This window comes from Athene noctua, chromosome 4 (genome assembly GCF_965140245.1).
Source record: "Athene noctua chromosome 4, bAthNoc1.hap1.1, whole genome shotgun sequence".
NCBI lineage: Eukaryota > Metazoa > Chordata > Aves > Strigiformes > Strigidae > Athene > Athene noctua.
Genome location: NC_134040.1, coordinates 73,970,057 through 73,987,929, shown reverse-complemented (window position 1 = coordinate 73,987,929; position 17,873 = coordinate 73,970,057). Strand labels below are relative to the sequence as shown.

The 17,873-nt window shown below is 40.5% G+C and overlaps 1 protein-coding gene across 2 annotated transcripts in view; it reads right to left on the bottom strand.

Moving 5' to 3' along the window:
* Positions 1 to 17,141, bottom strand: part of GALNTL6 (polypeptide N-acetylgalactosaminyltransferase like 6) — a 512,016-nt gene extending 494,875 nt beyond the window's left edge. For both annotated transcript variants that reach the window (XM_074904075.1, XM_074904074.1), the window contains exon 1: positions 16,876 to 17,141. In XM_074904075.1, coding sequence (XP_074760176.1) covers positions 16,876 to 17,013 — 138 coding nt within the window. In that variant the 5' untranslated portion in view covers positions 17,014 to 17,141. The remainder of the gene's footprint in view (positions 1 to 16,875) is intronic.
* Positions 17,142 to 17,873: the final 732 nt, after the last annotated feature.

Genomic DNA, 17,873 nt, shown 5'->3' with positions numbered 1-17,873 from the left:
CCTCTCTAACTTTTCTGTCAGACAATTTTTTTCATTTTCCACTCAAGGAGGAATAGTACAAGAATGACACCATGCAGTTGGAGGTGTAAGATAATCACAGCTATCTTACTCTAGGAAAAAAAACCCACGGAAGTAGCCTGCAGCACCTAACAGAGATCAAAGAGCCTTCAATAAACCATTGTAAGATAAAGCTGAGCAGTAACATCAGTCACACAATAATTATTAGTCATTTTGTTTTTATGTATCACTCTCTTCATTTGCAATTGACAATTGCTTTCTAGAGGAAGTTCTCTGAGTTGCATCTTAAAAATAAGGGAAACAAATCACAGTGGACAAAGTGATAAACATCACAGAAGAACTGAAGAGTCATGAACAGCCTTAGTCACTTAGGGACAAGCCACTAGTTGGTCATTCACACCACTTTCCAGCAAGAAAAGGATCTGATCTTTGGAAAAAGACATATCTTATGCTAACTTAGTTTCTCAGGAAGAATATTGCTTATTCTCATTTCAGTACATTTCATCAAATGACATTAGCTATAGATACTGCATGTCAGCTTTTATTCATTCTGCACTGTAGTTATACTTTTCCTACAGTCTTCTACTATTAGTTTTCATGGAAAATAACCATGAGCAAATATAGTATGGTAAGGTACTGGCAAGCCTTGATACTGTAAAAATCTCTGTTTCAATATTCTGTTACACAATTGTCTGTTGCCACATTTTCTAACCTTTGAAATAAGCAGGGCTTCTCATACTAGATAATATTTTCCTTTGAGAATGAACACAAAATGAACACAGTAATTGGTCTGTTTCTACCTGTAGGCTATCTAGTCACAAGGTGAGCGAGTTCGGTGGGGTGGGTTTTTTTAATATATAAACTAAAAAAGCCTACTGCTATAAAAATTACTCTATCTTTATATTCTATCTCTTTGAAAGTCTAAATCATCCTTGTTTATAGTTCAATCAAATTCATAAACCAACAAGAGTTCACTCAAATTTTGACTGGAAAAAATATCACATCCCTGAAACCACTTGAAAAAAAGGCTGATGTTCAGATACATACAAATCTCCTCCATGCATGAGTCACGGTGGACATCATGTCTGAATAATATTTAAAATTAAATCATTAATTAAACCACATGCTAACTACTGATCATTATTTCCTTAAGATGCATGCCTTTTCTTGGATTCAGCTTATCTTGGATTTACTCAAAAAAATCTTTTTCTCCAAAGTTATGTATTTATTATTTCTAATACATTCTTATGCTTTGTTTTTAATTTCAAACTAGAAGGTTTGGGGTTCACACTTTTCATTCTATTTGCTTATAACGTGACAGATAAATTGTTGGCATTTAACAGTAACTATGTCAAGGTGAAAACACTGTATGCAGGACTGTTAGCAACCATCAGCTCAAAGCTACAGGTTTTTTATTAAGTCTTCAGAAATACAGCTTTACTGAATAAAAGCCTTTCAAAAACAGTTACACTGTTAGATTAATGCTACTTGATCTTATTTTTAAACCTATAAGAGCTGATACTTTTGTAAGCTGTTATCAGGTTAACTGCAATGCTAACTGATTTATCCACAGAAAAGACTCAAAGTCATCAGTGGTTCAAACTTCTTCCTCAGCTACTGCTTTGAAATATCACTTGTAGGGATAAGAAAAGGGTTTGGGGTCAATGCCTTCCAAGCCTTGGCCTCCTGACAGATTTTCTTCAGATGACTGTGATGTTGCCTAGAGTTTGGTAATAGCTATTATTGCTAGGGTACTCCATTGTGTACACCAGTTTTCAAAATGTATTTTGAAAACAGCGGGGGGAATGAAGATTTGAGAGGTTACTTGGAACACAAAAGATGACATGAAAGAAGGTACAAAGGTTGATGCTGGAAACAAGTCAAAAGAAACTGTCTGACAGATGGCATCCCAGAAAGGAAGGACTCTATGGTAAGATTCAGATATAAAAGAGAAAGTCAGTGCAGATGGTGACTGACAGCACTGATTACAAAACTCAGTTCCCATTGAAGGCAATGGGAGCTTTACTGCAGTAATGAGGATGACAGCAGTGAAGGCTACTTTTTGTTGTTTTGCTCTGAAATACTCTGGAAGCACTTGTGAGATTCTAAAATTCAGGCCCTGACACCAGGTCAGCAGTACAGTTGATAGTATCACACTGCAACATACAAGTTAATACTATATAGCAGGTATGCATTTAGGAAAGAGAGAAATCAAACAAATTTATACATCATACGTGGAAGTGCGGTGCAGAAGCAGGTTTCGGCAAATAAGCATGCGCTGATCTGACAAAACCTTACCGCAGCCTCTCAATATATAAAGGGGGCTTATAAGATGAAGAGAAACTTTTTAATAAGGCCTATAGTGTCAGGACAAGAGGCAACAGCTTTAAATTGAAAGAGAGTAGATTTAGATAGAACATAAGGAATAAAATTTTTTATGATGAGGGTATTGAGACACTGGAACAAGTTGCCCAGAAAAGTTGTGGGTGCCCCATCACTGGAAGCGTTCAAGGTCAGGCTGGATGGGGCATCGAGCAATCTAACCGTGTGAAAGATGTCCCTGCCCATGGCAAAGCGGTTGGACTAGGTGATTATTAAGGTCCCTTACAGCTCAACCCATTCTACCTTTCTAAAATTCCATTCCGGGAGAGTTCTTTAAAAACACCTTTTCCATCTTAGATGTACTTCTTTGTATTAACAACTTCACATTATGCAATTCACTTAAAAAAAAAGAAGGGGGGGGGGGCGTGTTGGGGGTGTTGGGCAGGAAAATGAGATGAGCTTTTATCCTTACCAGTTAACTGCCAGCAAACTCTCAAGTGGTGTTCTGGTAAACACCTGGCAAATCCCTGACCAGCTCTACCTATAGAAACCTAATGAATAAGGTTTCCTGTAAGTAACCTCTACCGAGGCAGGGGGGAAAGATTTTTTTCTTAGTTGGTTAAGATACGTATTCCTGTGGTATATTCTATTCATATTGAAATCCAAGATATAGCCTTGATATCAAAGTTCAATACCAGGAAAATGGGAACCACTTGGAAATAGCAAAACATCACATTCGTATCTATATATACCCAAGAGTCCAAGTTACAGAGGAATGCATGTACAGCTCTGCAGATATTCCACAGGGTAATTTAAATATTTTAAATTAAAAAAACCTACATAATCTGCTCTCAATATAGGCAAATATTATTCTTCAGTATTAGAAAACCCAACAAACACTACACCCATCCCCCCTGCCCTCCTAAATTGTTCCACATAGTGTGCCACACCTCAAATTCATTGTGGAACTGCAACATTGAACCTGTCAGGCATTTATTATTCTTTCTGGCTTACCAGGACACTCTCTATCATCCAGTAACTCATTCAAAATCTCCTCCTGTTCCACAACTTGATTCCCTGTCAGCAGCTACTATGGATAAGTTTAACCTACACATTATTAGTTTAAGAATGACTTTTATAAAAGAAGTCTCACAAAAAAGTCCATCTAGCCAACTATCCATTTCTGACAACGATCAACAGCAAATCATAAAGGAAGATATAAATACACAGCAAACAAACAACTTTCCTACAACACCCTTTCAGCCTCCAGCAACAACTGGTGGTTCAAGGACTTTGCAAGCCAGAGGTGCTGTCTTTAGCCCTAATAGATTTTTCTTCCATGAATGTACTCAATTGAGGCCATGTCAGCTTTTAATATCCACAATGCCTGGTTCAGAAAGCTCCACAGCTTAATAACCTATTGTACAAAGACCTGTACTTGTCATTTGTTTTGAGCCTGGTACATTTAATTTGATGCTATTATTTCTATTGAAAGAGAAAGTGAATAAAGGGATCCCTGCATATATTTTCCATGTTACTCTCTTCTCAGATACCTCTATCAGTCCTCTCATCAGTCACTCAACAATGAAGCCTTTACTTAATTCAGTCACCCTTGATGGGTATCTTTTCCACCCCATCTGTGATGATTACGACTGCACAAGAATAGCATACAGTATTTGAGAGTACACAATGAATTCACACAGTAGTCATAACAATGTTATCCTCTTTGAAATGAAAGCTAACATTTTCATAAAACTAATACAAGCATCAAGAGCTCCTTCCTGAGTAGCAATTACTATGTCAAAAGTTATTGCTGTATATGTAAACTGAGATTATTTACTTCCCCATATATGTGATTTTATATTTATCTACATTTTACTTCAGAGGGCTAGACAAAGAAAGACAGATTATGTGGAGAGATCTTTAGCTATAACAGTAAAATTCTGGCTATATGCTACCCCAAATTTCCATTCTTTATTTCCTCTCTCTTCCATTATGTAAACACTGCCCATTATAATGAATCTTCCAAACACTGGCTATTGATCTCACAGATCATTTTTTATGCCCCTGTTTCGTAGGCATGGATCATCTTAGTTTTCAAGCACCTTGAAAGTATCTCAGACTAATAACAACCCCAAAACATAAAGCAATATATATTTCCCTTCCCATGATTCTTCTGAAGCAATCGGAATGAATTTTTCTGGTCTTGTTTTACATTTTGTTTCCCCCTTAAGTGACTTGATGTTCAAGATCTCTGCAGATCTCTTGAGCATTCCAGTCACTGCCAAATCACTGTTCTCCTACACAAGGTAGAAGTCAATTTTAAACACTGGTTTTATCCCTCTTAAATACTTGATAGGCCTCTAAATCAGTTGAAAACAGTGTTCTGGGGAGGTGCATATTCTGTTTATTTTCAGCAAATTTCTACAAGTTCTGTGTAGTGCACTTTCAGACCATGACTGAAGTGAGTTTTCAGGTCCTTTTCCAGAAGACTAATTTAACAACAACCACCACCAAAAACCAAACAACTGAAACCAACTACAGCCTAAAGTTATTGGTGAAGAAAGCAAGATTATAAAGTCACCTCTCAAGAAGGAGCCTCAGTTTGCTACACAAAAATATGAAGCATGCTTTATTCACACATTTTCAATTCACTGCAACATTAAAAGCCCACAGATCATGTTTGTACGATGAGGTTAACATAAAACTAAGAGCTTACCGCAATCAAAATAAAATATTCCCCACTGGCACTACTTCAATAATTGACCTAGCCCTGGGTCATTTTAAAACAGTTTAAATGCATCATTAATCCAGGGTATTCCAAAGCAGCTTTACTAATAAGCTATAATAAATTAGAGAAGCAAGGTTGCAGTTAGCATGCATTTAAAAAAATAATAATATGATAACAACATATGCCAGAGATGCAAATTAGAGCAACATGAAAGGCATAGAAAACACGATAGCAACATGACTTAGAAGTTCCAGAAAGGTAATTGATGAGATATATTTTCCTTATTATTTTCCTGGCTGTACGTTTTCCTTCCTTTCATGTTTCCTTCCTGACACTTCCATCCTAAAACTCTGGCAGCTTCTTACCCTCTGTTATCATTAAAAGAGAGTAGCTGGTGTCTCTAACAACCCCATCAGTAAATTGGAGATTAATCTGCAATATAAAGAAGGTTACTAAATGTAAGAGGTCAGTCGTTTGATTATTTAGATCACACATACCAGGAGAAAAGCAGGTTAGCAAAGTATATTGTAAAGACGGCAGCCTTGGGCCAGTATTTTTTGAACAAAATTGTGTATGGTCTCCTAAAGAAATCTATATGGGAGTCCAATGTCTAAAGAATAGAAATAACTAACTGGAAAGATTGTAAAGAATCAAGAGCATAAATGAAATAAGCCAACGTCTTTATTTCCTACATATTTCATGACTTAGAAGTGGAGAAGGAAAAAAGTTCAGTAGAGCGTCTGAAGTTACCACTGTTCAAAAACCAAACATAAAGCCAGCCCACATACAATCTGTGCATAAAGAAGGAGAGATAAAAACAAACCAAAAAAATCCCCATTTATTAAAAAAAACCCAAACCTTGAAAATGCCAAAGACACTGTAGATTGTACTGAATTTATACTCATAAACATATGCTTTCCCATGTATTTGCATGGTGTCCTTCACAAAATTGTTCCATTCCTTGTAAGATTGTTGGGGCATGTTACATAAAGAAAAATAAACTCCCTCTCCCTGTAGAAAGCAAAGATGGTGTCCTCACCTCCTCCTGCCCACAAACAAACATACACATCTGTGTTGATATGGGGGTGTGTGTGTATGTATATGTGTGTATATATATATAAAGGAAAATCTCAAAGCACACATTAATAACCCATTTCTCAAGAATCTGTTTTACTAAGAATTTCTTCAAAATACATTGAAGAGTCTCAATTAACTGAATTTTAGCTTTAAACTTAATAGAGTAAGATATTACTCTCATAAGTCACAGAACAAACGTTACTACAACACAAGAAAAAGATCTCTGAAGTGGTTACAAGGTGCACAGGCAATAAATACACATACTGGGCTTGATCTTCTGTGTTCATTTGTCATGCACATCCATTCCAGATGCAGAAGCAGGTTGCTGCTTAGCATGATGCCATCTCCATTTCCCTTCTCCCAATATAAAATACAATTTTTCTTCATTGCTTCTGAAGGAGACATCTGTTGCATGTCTTGAGCATTTGAAGAAAAATTTCTCTCTCATGTTCATATTGAATTTGCTTCAATGAAAACACCTTTATCTTCAGTGACTGCACTATTACTCTGTGTGGGGTCAGCACATGAACTGCACCATTCAGAATTTCTGAGTAGTAATTTGCAGAGATACCACCTCAGTTTTACAAAAAGTAAGTCTCCTGTTAATAACACTTCTTTCTCAAGCAGTTTTTCTCTACACTTTGTGTATGGATGACTCAAACAACGACTCGGCATCTTTACTGCTCTCCTTTCCTCATGAAGCAAGGAGACGAGGAAGATGGGGAAAGATCACATAAGGCAGTGGACTGTGTTTCCAGACAGATTTATTTCCCACCCCTCTGCAGCTTTGCTGCTTTCCCTGAAGGAGCTCCAGAAGTTCCCTGCCCTCCTCTGCAGCCCTTCATGCACACACGGCACGTCTGTTTACAGTGGTCAAGATGCCAGCTTTCAATTTTGTTTTAAAATTCTGTTAGTATATATAGCCAGTTAGCAGAGGTGAATGCAATTCCACTTTCATATTAGCAAAGCATAGCCTAATATAGATGTTCTGGCTGCACTTTCATTGGGCTTGTATCTCTTAAATGGATTACTTTAGGAAAAATGGGGAGATAAAACCACTCTTCTCTCAGACTGCTACATAGATCAAGAAGTAATATAGAGTGAAATAAAATCTGTCTATCATTAGGAGCAATGTCACCATATACTTGGAGAAATTCCCACCGCTTCAACATCATTGGGAATTATGTCAAGGATGCCCTTATGCTGAAAAAGATTTAATTTGATGTGAAACACAGGTTAAATATACTGCAGGAATATTTTGCTGTGAGGCTTTTGCATGTCATTTTTTAGTTTTCTGCTAATTTTTGCAGCCATCCCAGGTAATTTTTATATGTCCATGTATGTTGTGTTTCTAACTATTTTGTAACTTTAGTGGAGAATTCGTTACTTAATGTCATAAAAATTCTGGATTTACATTTTTATACTGGTGTTATAATTGCAAAATTTGATCAGCAGTTTGACTGTCATTTTAGTTTATGTTGAGCAATTCTGGAAAAACAACATCCATTCAAGCCTGTCATTCATTTTGTATCCATATCAAATGCAACTTAAAATGTAGTCATTTATCAGAGCCTGAAAATAGCAATACATTTCTGGTAGGATGGCATTAATGTGTCTTTTTCATGCATTCCCCATGCTAATGTGAAACTACCACTCTGCAGAAAAAACAATCCGAAATTTTCCAAGATTCAAGTAATCCAATATAATAATTTACCCAGCAATCAAGTGAGATATCAAAAACATTATAGAAACTGAAACATGTTTTTCGGAAAAAATCCAACAACAACCAAAGACAGAGAGAGGCAAGAGACAGAGGGGTATTGCTATGTTGAAAATAAGAGAGTTTTCCCATTGAAGGGTCACAGTAGGTATTATGCCTCCCGTACAAAAAAAAAAAAAAGAGCTAACTATTGCACTAAACCATGTATTACATTCTGTGCAAAACAGATGTTTCAGAGCTGGTGAACCACTGAAGGATATACTGGTTCAGCACAAGATTTGGTACAATTTACAGTCTCTTCTCAAGTTATCTAGCTCTGGCTAACTACTGTTGTATCTGCTCAGGCTTTGCCAGGGACTGGCAAAATTTTGCCAAGGATATAGCTAATCTGTGCAGAAGAGAGATTTCAGTTGCCAGTATCTGTTGGAGCTAACTCTTGTGGGTGGGAATATCTCAAACCTCCCAAGTAAAATGCACTTCTTTGACCTTGCCTTCTCTGACACAACCACGGAAAGCTTCAGAGCATTAACCAAATGTTACATCAGAAGCATAACTTTTAGCCCAGTAATTGGATGAAAAACAGAAAGACAAACTGCCCATGATGGACAACTATGTTATCTAATGCAAAACTGGGAGATTTTAATCACAGAGGCAAAAACATATGGGCTAAAACACTTATCGCATGCTACAGAAGCTGTTAATGTTGCAGGAATACATGTGCAGGAACTGTATTTCCCAGACATTGGCTCTGAACAGAGACACAGGGAGCCCTTGCTCTTCTCCATCTTCAGCTATAAACAGAACTTGTCACAGCCTGGCTAGAAAATATTCTTGCTTGTCCTAAACACTTGTTTGCATTCTCCTAGTACTTAATTTACAGAATACTATTTTCAGAGTGCAGTAACAAGTAAGCAGGCTAAAATCTTCTAAATAAACTCATCTGTTAATCTATTTTAAGTACAAGTATGAAAAATTTTGCTTCTTTAAGCAAATGAGCACCTTAAGTTAGTCTGATAAATGTACACTTACACACTTCAGTGAGCAATCCAATTTCTGAAGCACCCTGTATTAACACTAGTGTCCTGACTAAACTCTAGTTCAGGTAATTGCCTAGCTAAATTTCTTAGCAGTATCACATCCTCTCATAAACCACTGTAAACTCACCATTGCATCTTAAGCACAGAATCAACGGTTTACCACTGATCAATGAAACATTTAAGTTGTACGGGCCAGACTTTCTAGTCTACTATGCCCAATTTGCACAGTAAATTTGGCATTAAAAAAAAAAAAACAACAAAAAAAACACAACAAAACCAAAACAAACAACTGGCAAAGTGTAGGAAACTAAACTGGGCATGGTAACTCTTAGCTGGCACAAACCTGACAGAAGGTTCAGGGCACTGAATGTTCACAGCACTGCCAGATGTCACCAATCTCCAACCTCCTTGTTGCTGCAGCTCTTACAAGCGTTACTGCTCACATGGCTCTGAAGACGACATGCAAATGTTCTTCAACTACTTCAGGGAAAAGTCTGGCAGATTGGCTTAAACTGTTGTGGAGGTGGTTTCAGATGATCCAATGAAGCATCTGTCAAATGCCGTTATGTCCTGTCACCAGAGATTTAGCTGAAAATTTCAGGCATTGGATGGTAACCAATAGCTGGAGGTGACAGGGAGAAAGGGATGCTGCAGTTATCTGTTAAATCCACATGTGGCTAGATGAAAGCCTCACGTTTCAGCTAGTGACTGCTTCCGAAAGTGAGGCCACAGGTCTTCAATAAACAGGATCTGACCAGGAGAAAGAGAGCATAGGAAATTCCTTCAGTAAGATCTGCCAAGAGATCTTAAAATGGCAGCATAAGATAGCATTGTCCCCATGAAATACCACCTTGAACAGGAAAATGGCAGCTCTGACCCTACAGGGTACAAACATCCAGAAAAGAATGGGATATTTTAGCTCGTATATTTCCTGCATTAACTGCACATACACCTCATCATCTGTATTCCTACAGTTCTCTGAATATATTGCTATTAGTTTGGTGATTAAATAGCTGACTTGAATCAGCAGGTGTTTGCATAGACTTGGAGTCATGTCATCTCTATGAAGAATGATGTGTGGAAATTATGAAAATGAAGGTGAAGAATTTGAAAGAGAAGCATGAAATCCTGTTAAATTCCTGCAATAGATTTTCTTCCTCTCCTTTACCTCTGGAGCAAACCTCAAGTCAGTCTCTTCTATAGCATTTTTTTCATAAAGAAGAGGGAAAGGATTTCTCTGTCAAAGACACATTTTGAGAAAGATTACCCAGCCAAGCCTATCACCCAATGAAATTCCTCCAAATGTGACAATTGTCAAAACCATCTTGAAACCAATGAATCACAATAGAGCTTGACCTTAAAAACCAGTTTACGCTGGAATCTCAGAAATGAATTAGTACAGCAAGTTGACATCTCCTAATAAAGCCTTTTCACATTTTTAAAGAAACATGAAAAAACAGAGACTGCTGTTTCTTTCAGTCAGCATAATTTGGTCTCTTGACAGTGAGGAACACTTAAGACAGACACAGGATTTTTAGCCTGGGATTCCTGAGCTGCACTGTATTTAACTTGTCAACCTCTGAGTTAATTTTTTTTCAGCCTTATTTAAAGTAACCAAACACGTCTGCTCCTGGCTCCGATCCATCAAAATAGTTAGCATACACTCAGTTTTGCTGAAGTCAATTGCTATAAATGTGCGCATCAGCGTGTTGCTAGACAAAGACCATAAGTTACCTGCCTGAGCATTTAAAAAAAAAAAAAAAAAAAAAGAAAAGAAAAGCAAAGCAAAGCTGAATTGTTCTTTCTTCTGTATGTGAACAGACACCTGCCTACGCACACAACTGCAGTTCCACCGAACGGCAGGCACAGTGGCACGGTGCAGTCTGGCTCCCACCCGGGATGCACCTACAGTACTGCTGCGGTTCCCCAGACCCCAGCACAAGAGCTACATTCCCTGTACAGGGAGATGAGGAAGTTTAAGAAAAGAAGCAGGAATCATGTTGTAGTGAGGGGAAAAAAAACAAGTTGGGTATGCCCCCCCAGTCAGTGAGGAATCCCGCATCCCATTGCTTCGACAAGGCCACCAAGTCTCCCTTACCACAGTGCTCTTTCTACAAGTCCAAGTGTTTTGCATGCATGAAGGTTTCTGGACCTTATGTTCGGATTTGGATAAAATTGAAATGACTATGCTTTAAAAAAAAGGTAACTACACACAGTAATACTAGCCAAAATGCATTACAAACTCTGAGTTATATGAAAACTAAATATAGAAATCAGTCCATTTTATTCTGTAAGATATACCCTGTTTAGTAACATTCCTGAAAATTGATAGGTATTAAGTTAACCACAGGAGGGCTCCCTCTGGTATACCGAATACAACAGAAACATACTGTTAATTGCCAAAAATAATATTGTATCTTAAAAGTAACAAAGGTTTTAGTCCTCAAATGATATTTTCCTCAGTAGGCTCAAATACATACAGGGGAATAAAATTATACAGGCACAATTCATATAAAGAAGTGAATTATGGAAATGTTAACTGTAAGACTGTTAAATACTTAATGGCAAACTCAGACTGCAAGTGCACTGCATTTTAATACACTAAGCTCTGTTTTGCCATGCCACGTATAGGGGCCCTTGGAGCTTGACATACCAGCACACCAGTGAACAAAGCTGTGAAATAAAAGAGGATTGAACACACCGGGTCCCAGCTGCTGCTCTGGGGAGAGAAATAACGACTTACTCAGAACAGTACACATGCATAGAAACTGAACATAGAAAGTGAGACTTCATTTTATCAGGATTTTTTATGGTCATCCATGAAGTCTCCCAAAATAGCACAAATTAATGTCAGCAAGAGTCAAGCAGCTACTTTGGAGGCTTGGGTCTGTCTGTCACTCTATTTACTCCTCTGTTAAAGGGAAACAAAACTCTCTCACCTCACAAGTTTGTGGTGAAAGCAAAGGTAACCGAGACAGTAGAACTAAATCTGCAAGCAACTAACAGTGTCCTGACAGTGCAACATGGGAAACAGGCATCTATTTGTGTCCTACCAAACCATAATTAGTATAAGATTTTGTAGCTGTTGAAATGAACTAGAAAAGCAAGGGAAACACAGCTAAGTGGGGGGGGAAGTTTCACTTTCAAGATGCAGCTTTTATGCAGCTCCAGAAACAGAATTCCAACCCAAGCTGTGTACTTCACTGGCATCAGTAGGGAGTAAACAGAGTAACCTGTCCTGGAACAATTATGATTATCAGAACCCGTACTAAACAGTAGGAAACATTGCACTTTGGGGTAAATTTAAATTTTCACCTCTTTCACAGACTTCAGAAACAAATGACTGTTTGCAAGACGGATTTCAAGATGAAACCACTTCTGGATTCAGGAGCCAAAGTCAGTACTTTCACAGCCAGCAGGCTTGGAAGGTGGATTTTGTGCCTGGTTCCCAACTACAGTACAGGCCCAGGATTTGTAAGAACTAAATTCTCCTTATCCTGAGGAATTCATTTAAATGCATACCTCACATACCCCAGGAGAAAGACCTAATCATGGGGCTAACCAGACAGAAACACAGAATTCACACGACAAGAGAAAGAGACTGTGACAATGACAAGGAACAACACTTTCCCCTTACAGCATGGCTGTATTTTGGTCTTTGCTCTGGGCACGATGCACGCACCAAAATAACCAATGGCCAACACCACTGAGAGCTCCTCCTGCAGAAGTGCCTAAATCAGAAGGTCAAAGTAGCATGCCCCACTGCACCAAAGCATAAGCGAAATGAAACCAGAAATCTACCTTCTTTCCTTACTTTACACATGATAAAGCATTTCAGTAACACATCTGTGAGTAAGTATTACAGAGCATCTGTGACTAAGAGATGCCGCTGTTCAATCCAATTTTAAGTGAGGAGATTTGACACTGGGAAGCAGGAAGATGACAACCAAATGAGAAAAGTACAAAGCGAAGTTGAAATGCCATAGGAGTTATTTCACTAGACTGCTATCCTTTCAACCAACCACACTGGCATCCCATTAAAAAAAAAAAGAAAGAAACACATCTCACATGACTTTTCACCAAAAACTTGCATTATGGACACTGGTAAGGTGCTGCAAGAAATTTAGTTCTTTTACATAAAGTTATTTTTCATATATCAAAATTATAAAAACAGACAAGGATAAAGCCTTACTGTAGCCAAATAAAATAGCACAAACTTTACGTAGCATTAGATAACGAGGTCTGGACTGGAATTACATACTAGTGGTTGTACTGCACTGTTGCTTTTCCTCCACAAAAAACCAACACTGAAATCAAAAGTTTTATAAGCATAATTTAGTATCGAAACACCCTGGCCTTGGGATTTTATCAAAAGAAGAGATCAGACAAGACACTTATATCACATACGTAATATTTCAGTGACCAAAAAAAAAAGTTTAACTGCAAAAACTCTATTCAAAACTCAAAGATACCATGTGTTACGGAATTTATAAGACTTTTTTAAAAAGGCAATAAAAATACCCTGTTCAATTTCCCTTACTCCCATAGTACAGCAAGGAGGACTGACTTAGAAAGAATTAAACCAGATTTTTTTGTTTTCTTCCCCTCATGTGTACTGCTTTATTGTCAAAACTATATTTTACAGAGAACTTGTTGCTCCATGTAACTCGGAACCTTAATAGCTGTTCCATTACCCCTGGAGCTCCACTTTAAATACTGTGATAAACCGAGTAACAATTATAAAAATATAAAGATCCAAGCCTATCAACTTCACAAGTAAAAACTTTAGGAAAACATGACGTATTTTTTTTTTTAAAAAAGCAAGTTTGTATGAAACACAGGTTAATAATGCTTATAGAATTAATGTACAGTGATCAAAACCATTAATACTGTCTGGAATCAGTGTTTTCAATACCATTTTCTCATCTTTTAATCTTTCCTAAAGAAGAGCTGCTCTGCTCAGAATCAGAATTTGCATGATGACAAAAAAAGTACTCTTATGTAACTTATTGCAGTCCTATTTTAAAGAATAAAAAAGTCAACTTATTTTGTCATATTAGAATTTGTAGATAGCACTAAAGAGCACAAGTGCCCTCTTCCAGGCACTGAGAATGACACAGTCCCCAGGGGACACTGTTCTACCATTGATAGAATGAGGCTATTTCTGCATTGTGGACTGCTTTTGAACAGCTCCTCTGCTTACTGCTGTCAGGATATCAATGCCTCCTCCATCAGCCTGCTATCCCTCCTTCGCTCCAGTGCTGTGGCAAACAGCTGAGGTGGTGGGAGAGGCTGACAGAGCCCTCATTCACAGGGAAGTTTGGGGATGTCTGCTTTAGCAATGAATTGGAAAGTTGAATTTGTAACTAGTCAGAAAATCAGAATTTCACCATGCCATCTCCTCAAAAACAACTGATGATCCAGTAACACGTTCATAAATATTACTACCAACATCAGAATACCACTGGACAGACATTTTACCCATGAGGGCAAAACCAGTTCAGCCTATGGCTAACTTATTGAAGTCACTGACAGCTCTGCCGCTCTTCCATGGTCAGGACATATCGTAGCAGTCTGACTGTACATCGCTGTCATGTGCTGACCCTACATACATACTTATGTAACCTAACACAACTTTAGAATATTTAAGAAAAGTCTGCTGCAGTTTCAGTAGGACTGACCTTTAAACTTTAGTGAAGTCACACTAAGTATCAAGTAATTGAACGCTTCAAGGTCAAAGAATGACTGCATTGAACACTGAAATTCTTGCATTTCCTACAAACTTAACAGGGGGAAAAGGTTGTATTTCTACTATGATACTACTTCTAATGCAGTCTTTCCTAGTATGACCTCATTTCTAGTGTAGTCTCAAAGAAATACACTGATCACCTTCTTACAATTTCCTTTATATGTGAAAGAGCTGAACTCAAAACTTGTATTTCAATCCTTGATCCTTGTATGCATTTTGGGTTATAACATGCATGTCAAAAGACACGAGTACCATAATTGCATTACTCACCTCTACTTCAACCTGCTATCCTCACTAGGTAATGACATTGCCAACATGACTTCAATTCAGATAGTTGATAACGGAATTACATTAGTGTCAGCTGTAAGGTTCAAAGTTTCATTGTTCATTTTTATTGTTTCCCCATTAAACAGTCCCATTACTGTGCAATTAGTATTCAGGTGGGGAGGGGGGGGGGGGAGAGAGAGAGAGAAGAAAAGAAGCTAGTAAAAGCCCCCTTTCAGAAAACTTGGGAATTAAATTTTTCTGAGGTCTCATTAGCAAGTCTCACTAACCCTTCATATATTCTCAGCTGACAACCTCCTAGGATTTCTTCCACCCTTTTATGGAAAACCTTTTTTTTAAAAAAAAATAAAAAGTTTTTTCCCTTTGAGTGCTATCCAGTCATGCTCTACTTAGAGTGGAGTCTTGAGCATTAGAAATTTCATAAACATTAGAAATTTCATCTTATGCCAAGGCACGTGTCTTGTAAAGAGCCGTGCAACAAACATGGAAGTAATTTTTTGCATTGACTACCTTAGCTTTCTGAAAGCACAAAGTAAATTAGGAACCACGAAGACTACAGTATACCTTGTAAACTAATAACAGACACGACTGAGTACCATTTTCTTTCTTTCAGCAGAAATTACTTCCAACTAAAATCTAACACCTGACACCTCAAAACCCTTGGAACAATAAAGTATGCTTCAAATTAAGAAGCTATCCCTAACCTCTTCCTGTAGTAATAAAGTATCTTTCATTCAGCCTATTTCATTAACCAAAGTTATGACACTTTGGAGGACTAACTTCTGTAATGGATAGCTGTATCAACAAAGAATCAAGTATGTTATTGCTCAATTGAAGCCATTGCCTTAAGTACGTTTAGTATGTGGAAAGTGCATTATATACATGGGTGATGACCCTTGAAATTAAGACTACTAATACATTAAAATGATACATGATGCTGTCTAATATACTCTAACATGAAGGCTATGCAAGTGGTAAACAAGCTAAAAGATCAGACAGTCCCCCAATTTCTTACTAATGATCTCTGAAATATTTATATTATATTTAAATGACACTGATAATTACAGTGTAGGAGCATAGCACTGTTAAACAGAACAAATATAAGCTTTGGTAAATTACAGGCAGGGTTTTAAAGCACTGCGTTACAACACCCCCCCCCCCCCAAACTAAATCTCATTTAACGCAGGTCACACTGTGATTTATAAGCCATACATAAACCCAGCGAGTTGAAGAATAACTTGAGAAAAAAAGAACAGCTTATGTCAAATGCTGTTATTAATAATGGTGATTGAGAAGATTGTAAACTGGAAATATTGGAAAGTTCGTTGTGACATCAGTCAGACAAGCAGTTACACACCGCGTAGATGTCTCAGGTCACATTAGTAACGTTCAGAAGAGAAAAAGGCTGTGGATCACTTTTGCCGGGTTTTCAACAGAAAGGAAGAGGAAACAAAACCTAGGCGGTTAGTTACCTAGACGGATCCCTAACAATTTTAGCGAGCGTACAGCCACACATCAGTTTAAGAAGTACTGCAGACAGGCGGACAAATAGAAGTTGCAATAAAAACTCCACTTCTCGTCATGAAAACCGGAACCCAGCGTCACCCTTGGCGAACCATCGAAGCGTGCAGAACCCCCCGTCGCCCCGCTTTCGCAGCCAGCCCCTGGGACTGCTCCCCCCTGCCCTTCCCGGGAAGCCCAACCCGGCCGGCTCCTTCGGCCGCCCACAACTTTCTTTCCCCGACGCGGCGGCCGGACGAGCACATGTGCTGCCGCTGCCCGCCCCGCACCCCTCCGCCGGCGCCGGGCCCCGCTCGGTCCCGGGGCGGGAGCCAGGGCCGGGGCCGCGCCCCGGGAGGCGGCAGCCCGCCCGCCCGGCGCAGCGGGGCACCGCGGAGCGGCGCGGAGCAGCGCTCCCGGGCGGCTTCGCACCTACCTGCGGCTCGGCCGGCTCGACGGGCTTCACCAGGTGCTTCTCCTTGTAGAGAGACCAGAGGCCGATGTCAGGCAGGAAAATCAGAGCCGCGGTGAAGAGCAGCGTCATTTGCAGAAACCTCTTCTGTTTCCTCTTCATGGCCAAAGCCGGGCTGCTCGGGTGACGGCAGCGGCGGCGGCAGCAGCAGCTACCCCGGCACCGCGGGGCCCGGTTCTTCCCTCCCCACTGTCCCTCGGAGGGGCCCGGCGCCGCGGAGAAACTTCGCCCGCCCGCTTCACGGCCGCCCGCCCCGTGCCCGGGCGGGGCCCCCCCCCGCGGCGGCGGCGGCGGCGGCGGGGCTGAAGCTGGCGGCCGCTCCCCCCGCCCCGGCACGGCGCTGCGCGGCGGCGGGGCCGCTCCCGGGGGAGCGCATGGATCCACCTGCGCACGGATCGGCAAACAGCTCCACACACAGCGGGAGGGGGAGGGGGAGGGGGGGGGGAATCAAGAAGAGGTAAAAAAAAATCCCACAACCCCAGTCCGGTAAGCAGCGTTGGCCAAGAAAGCGCCCCCTCCTCCTGGTGCCGCGGGAGCGCTACCGCTGCGCGTAGCCCCCGCGGCTCGCCGCGCCCGCCCGCCTCACGTCCCCCTGCCTGCCCGGGCCCGGGGCGGGGGGGCGCGGCATCGTGAGCTCATCACGCGCAATTTGCTAAGCAAGAGTTTAAATTAAAAAAAATACGAGAGGAGGCAGAGGCCGGCGCCGCGGCGCAGCGCGCCCCTCCGCGCTCAGGGAGGAGGGAGCGGTCCCCGCGCCCCCACATGCGGGGCAGGCAGCGCCAGGCCCCCTCGTCCCGGTCGCCCCACGTGCCCCATCCGCCGGCTCCGCGCCCTTCCGCGCCGGCGGGCGAGCGGCGCCCCGCGGGGGCGGCCCCCGGCGCGGGGACCGCGGGCCGGAGCCGGGCGGCGCCGCCGCCGCCGCTACCGCCGCGCACCGGGGACGGGGCTCGCAATTCCCGTTC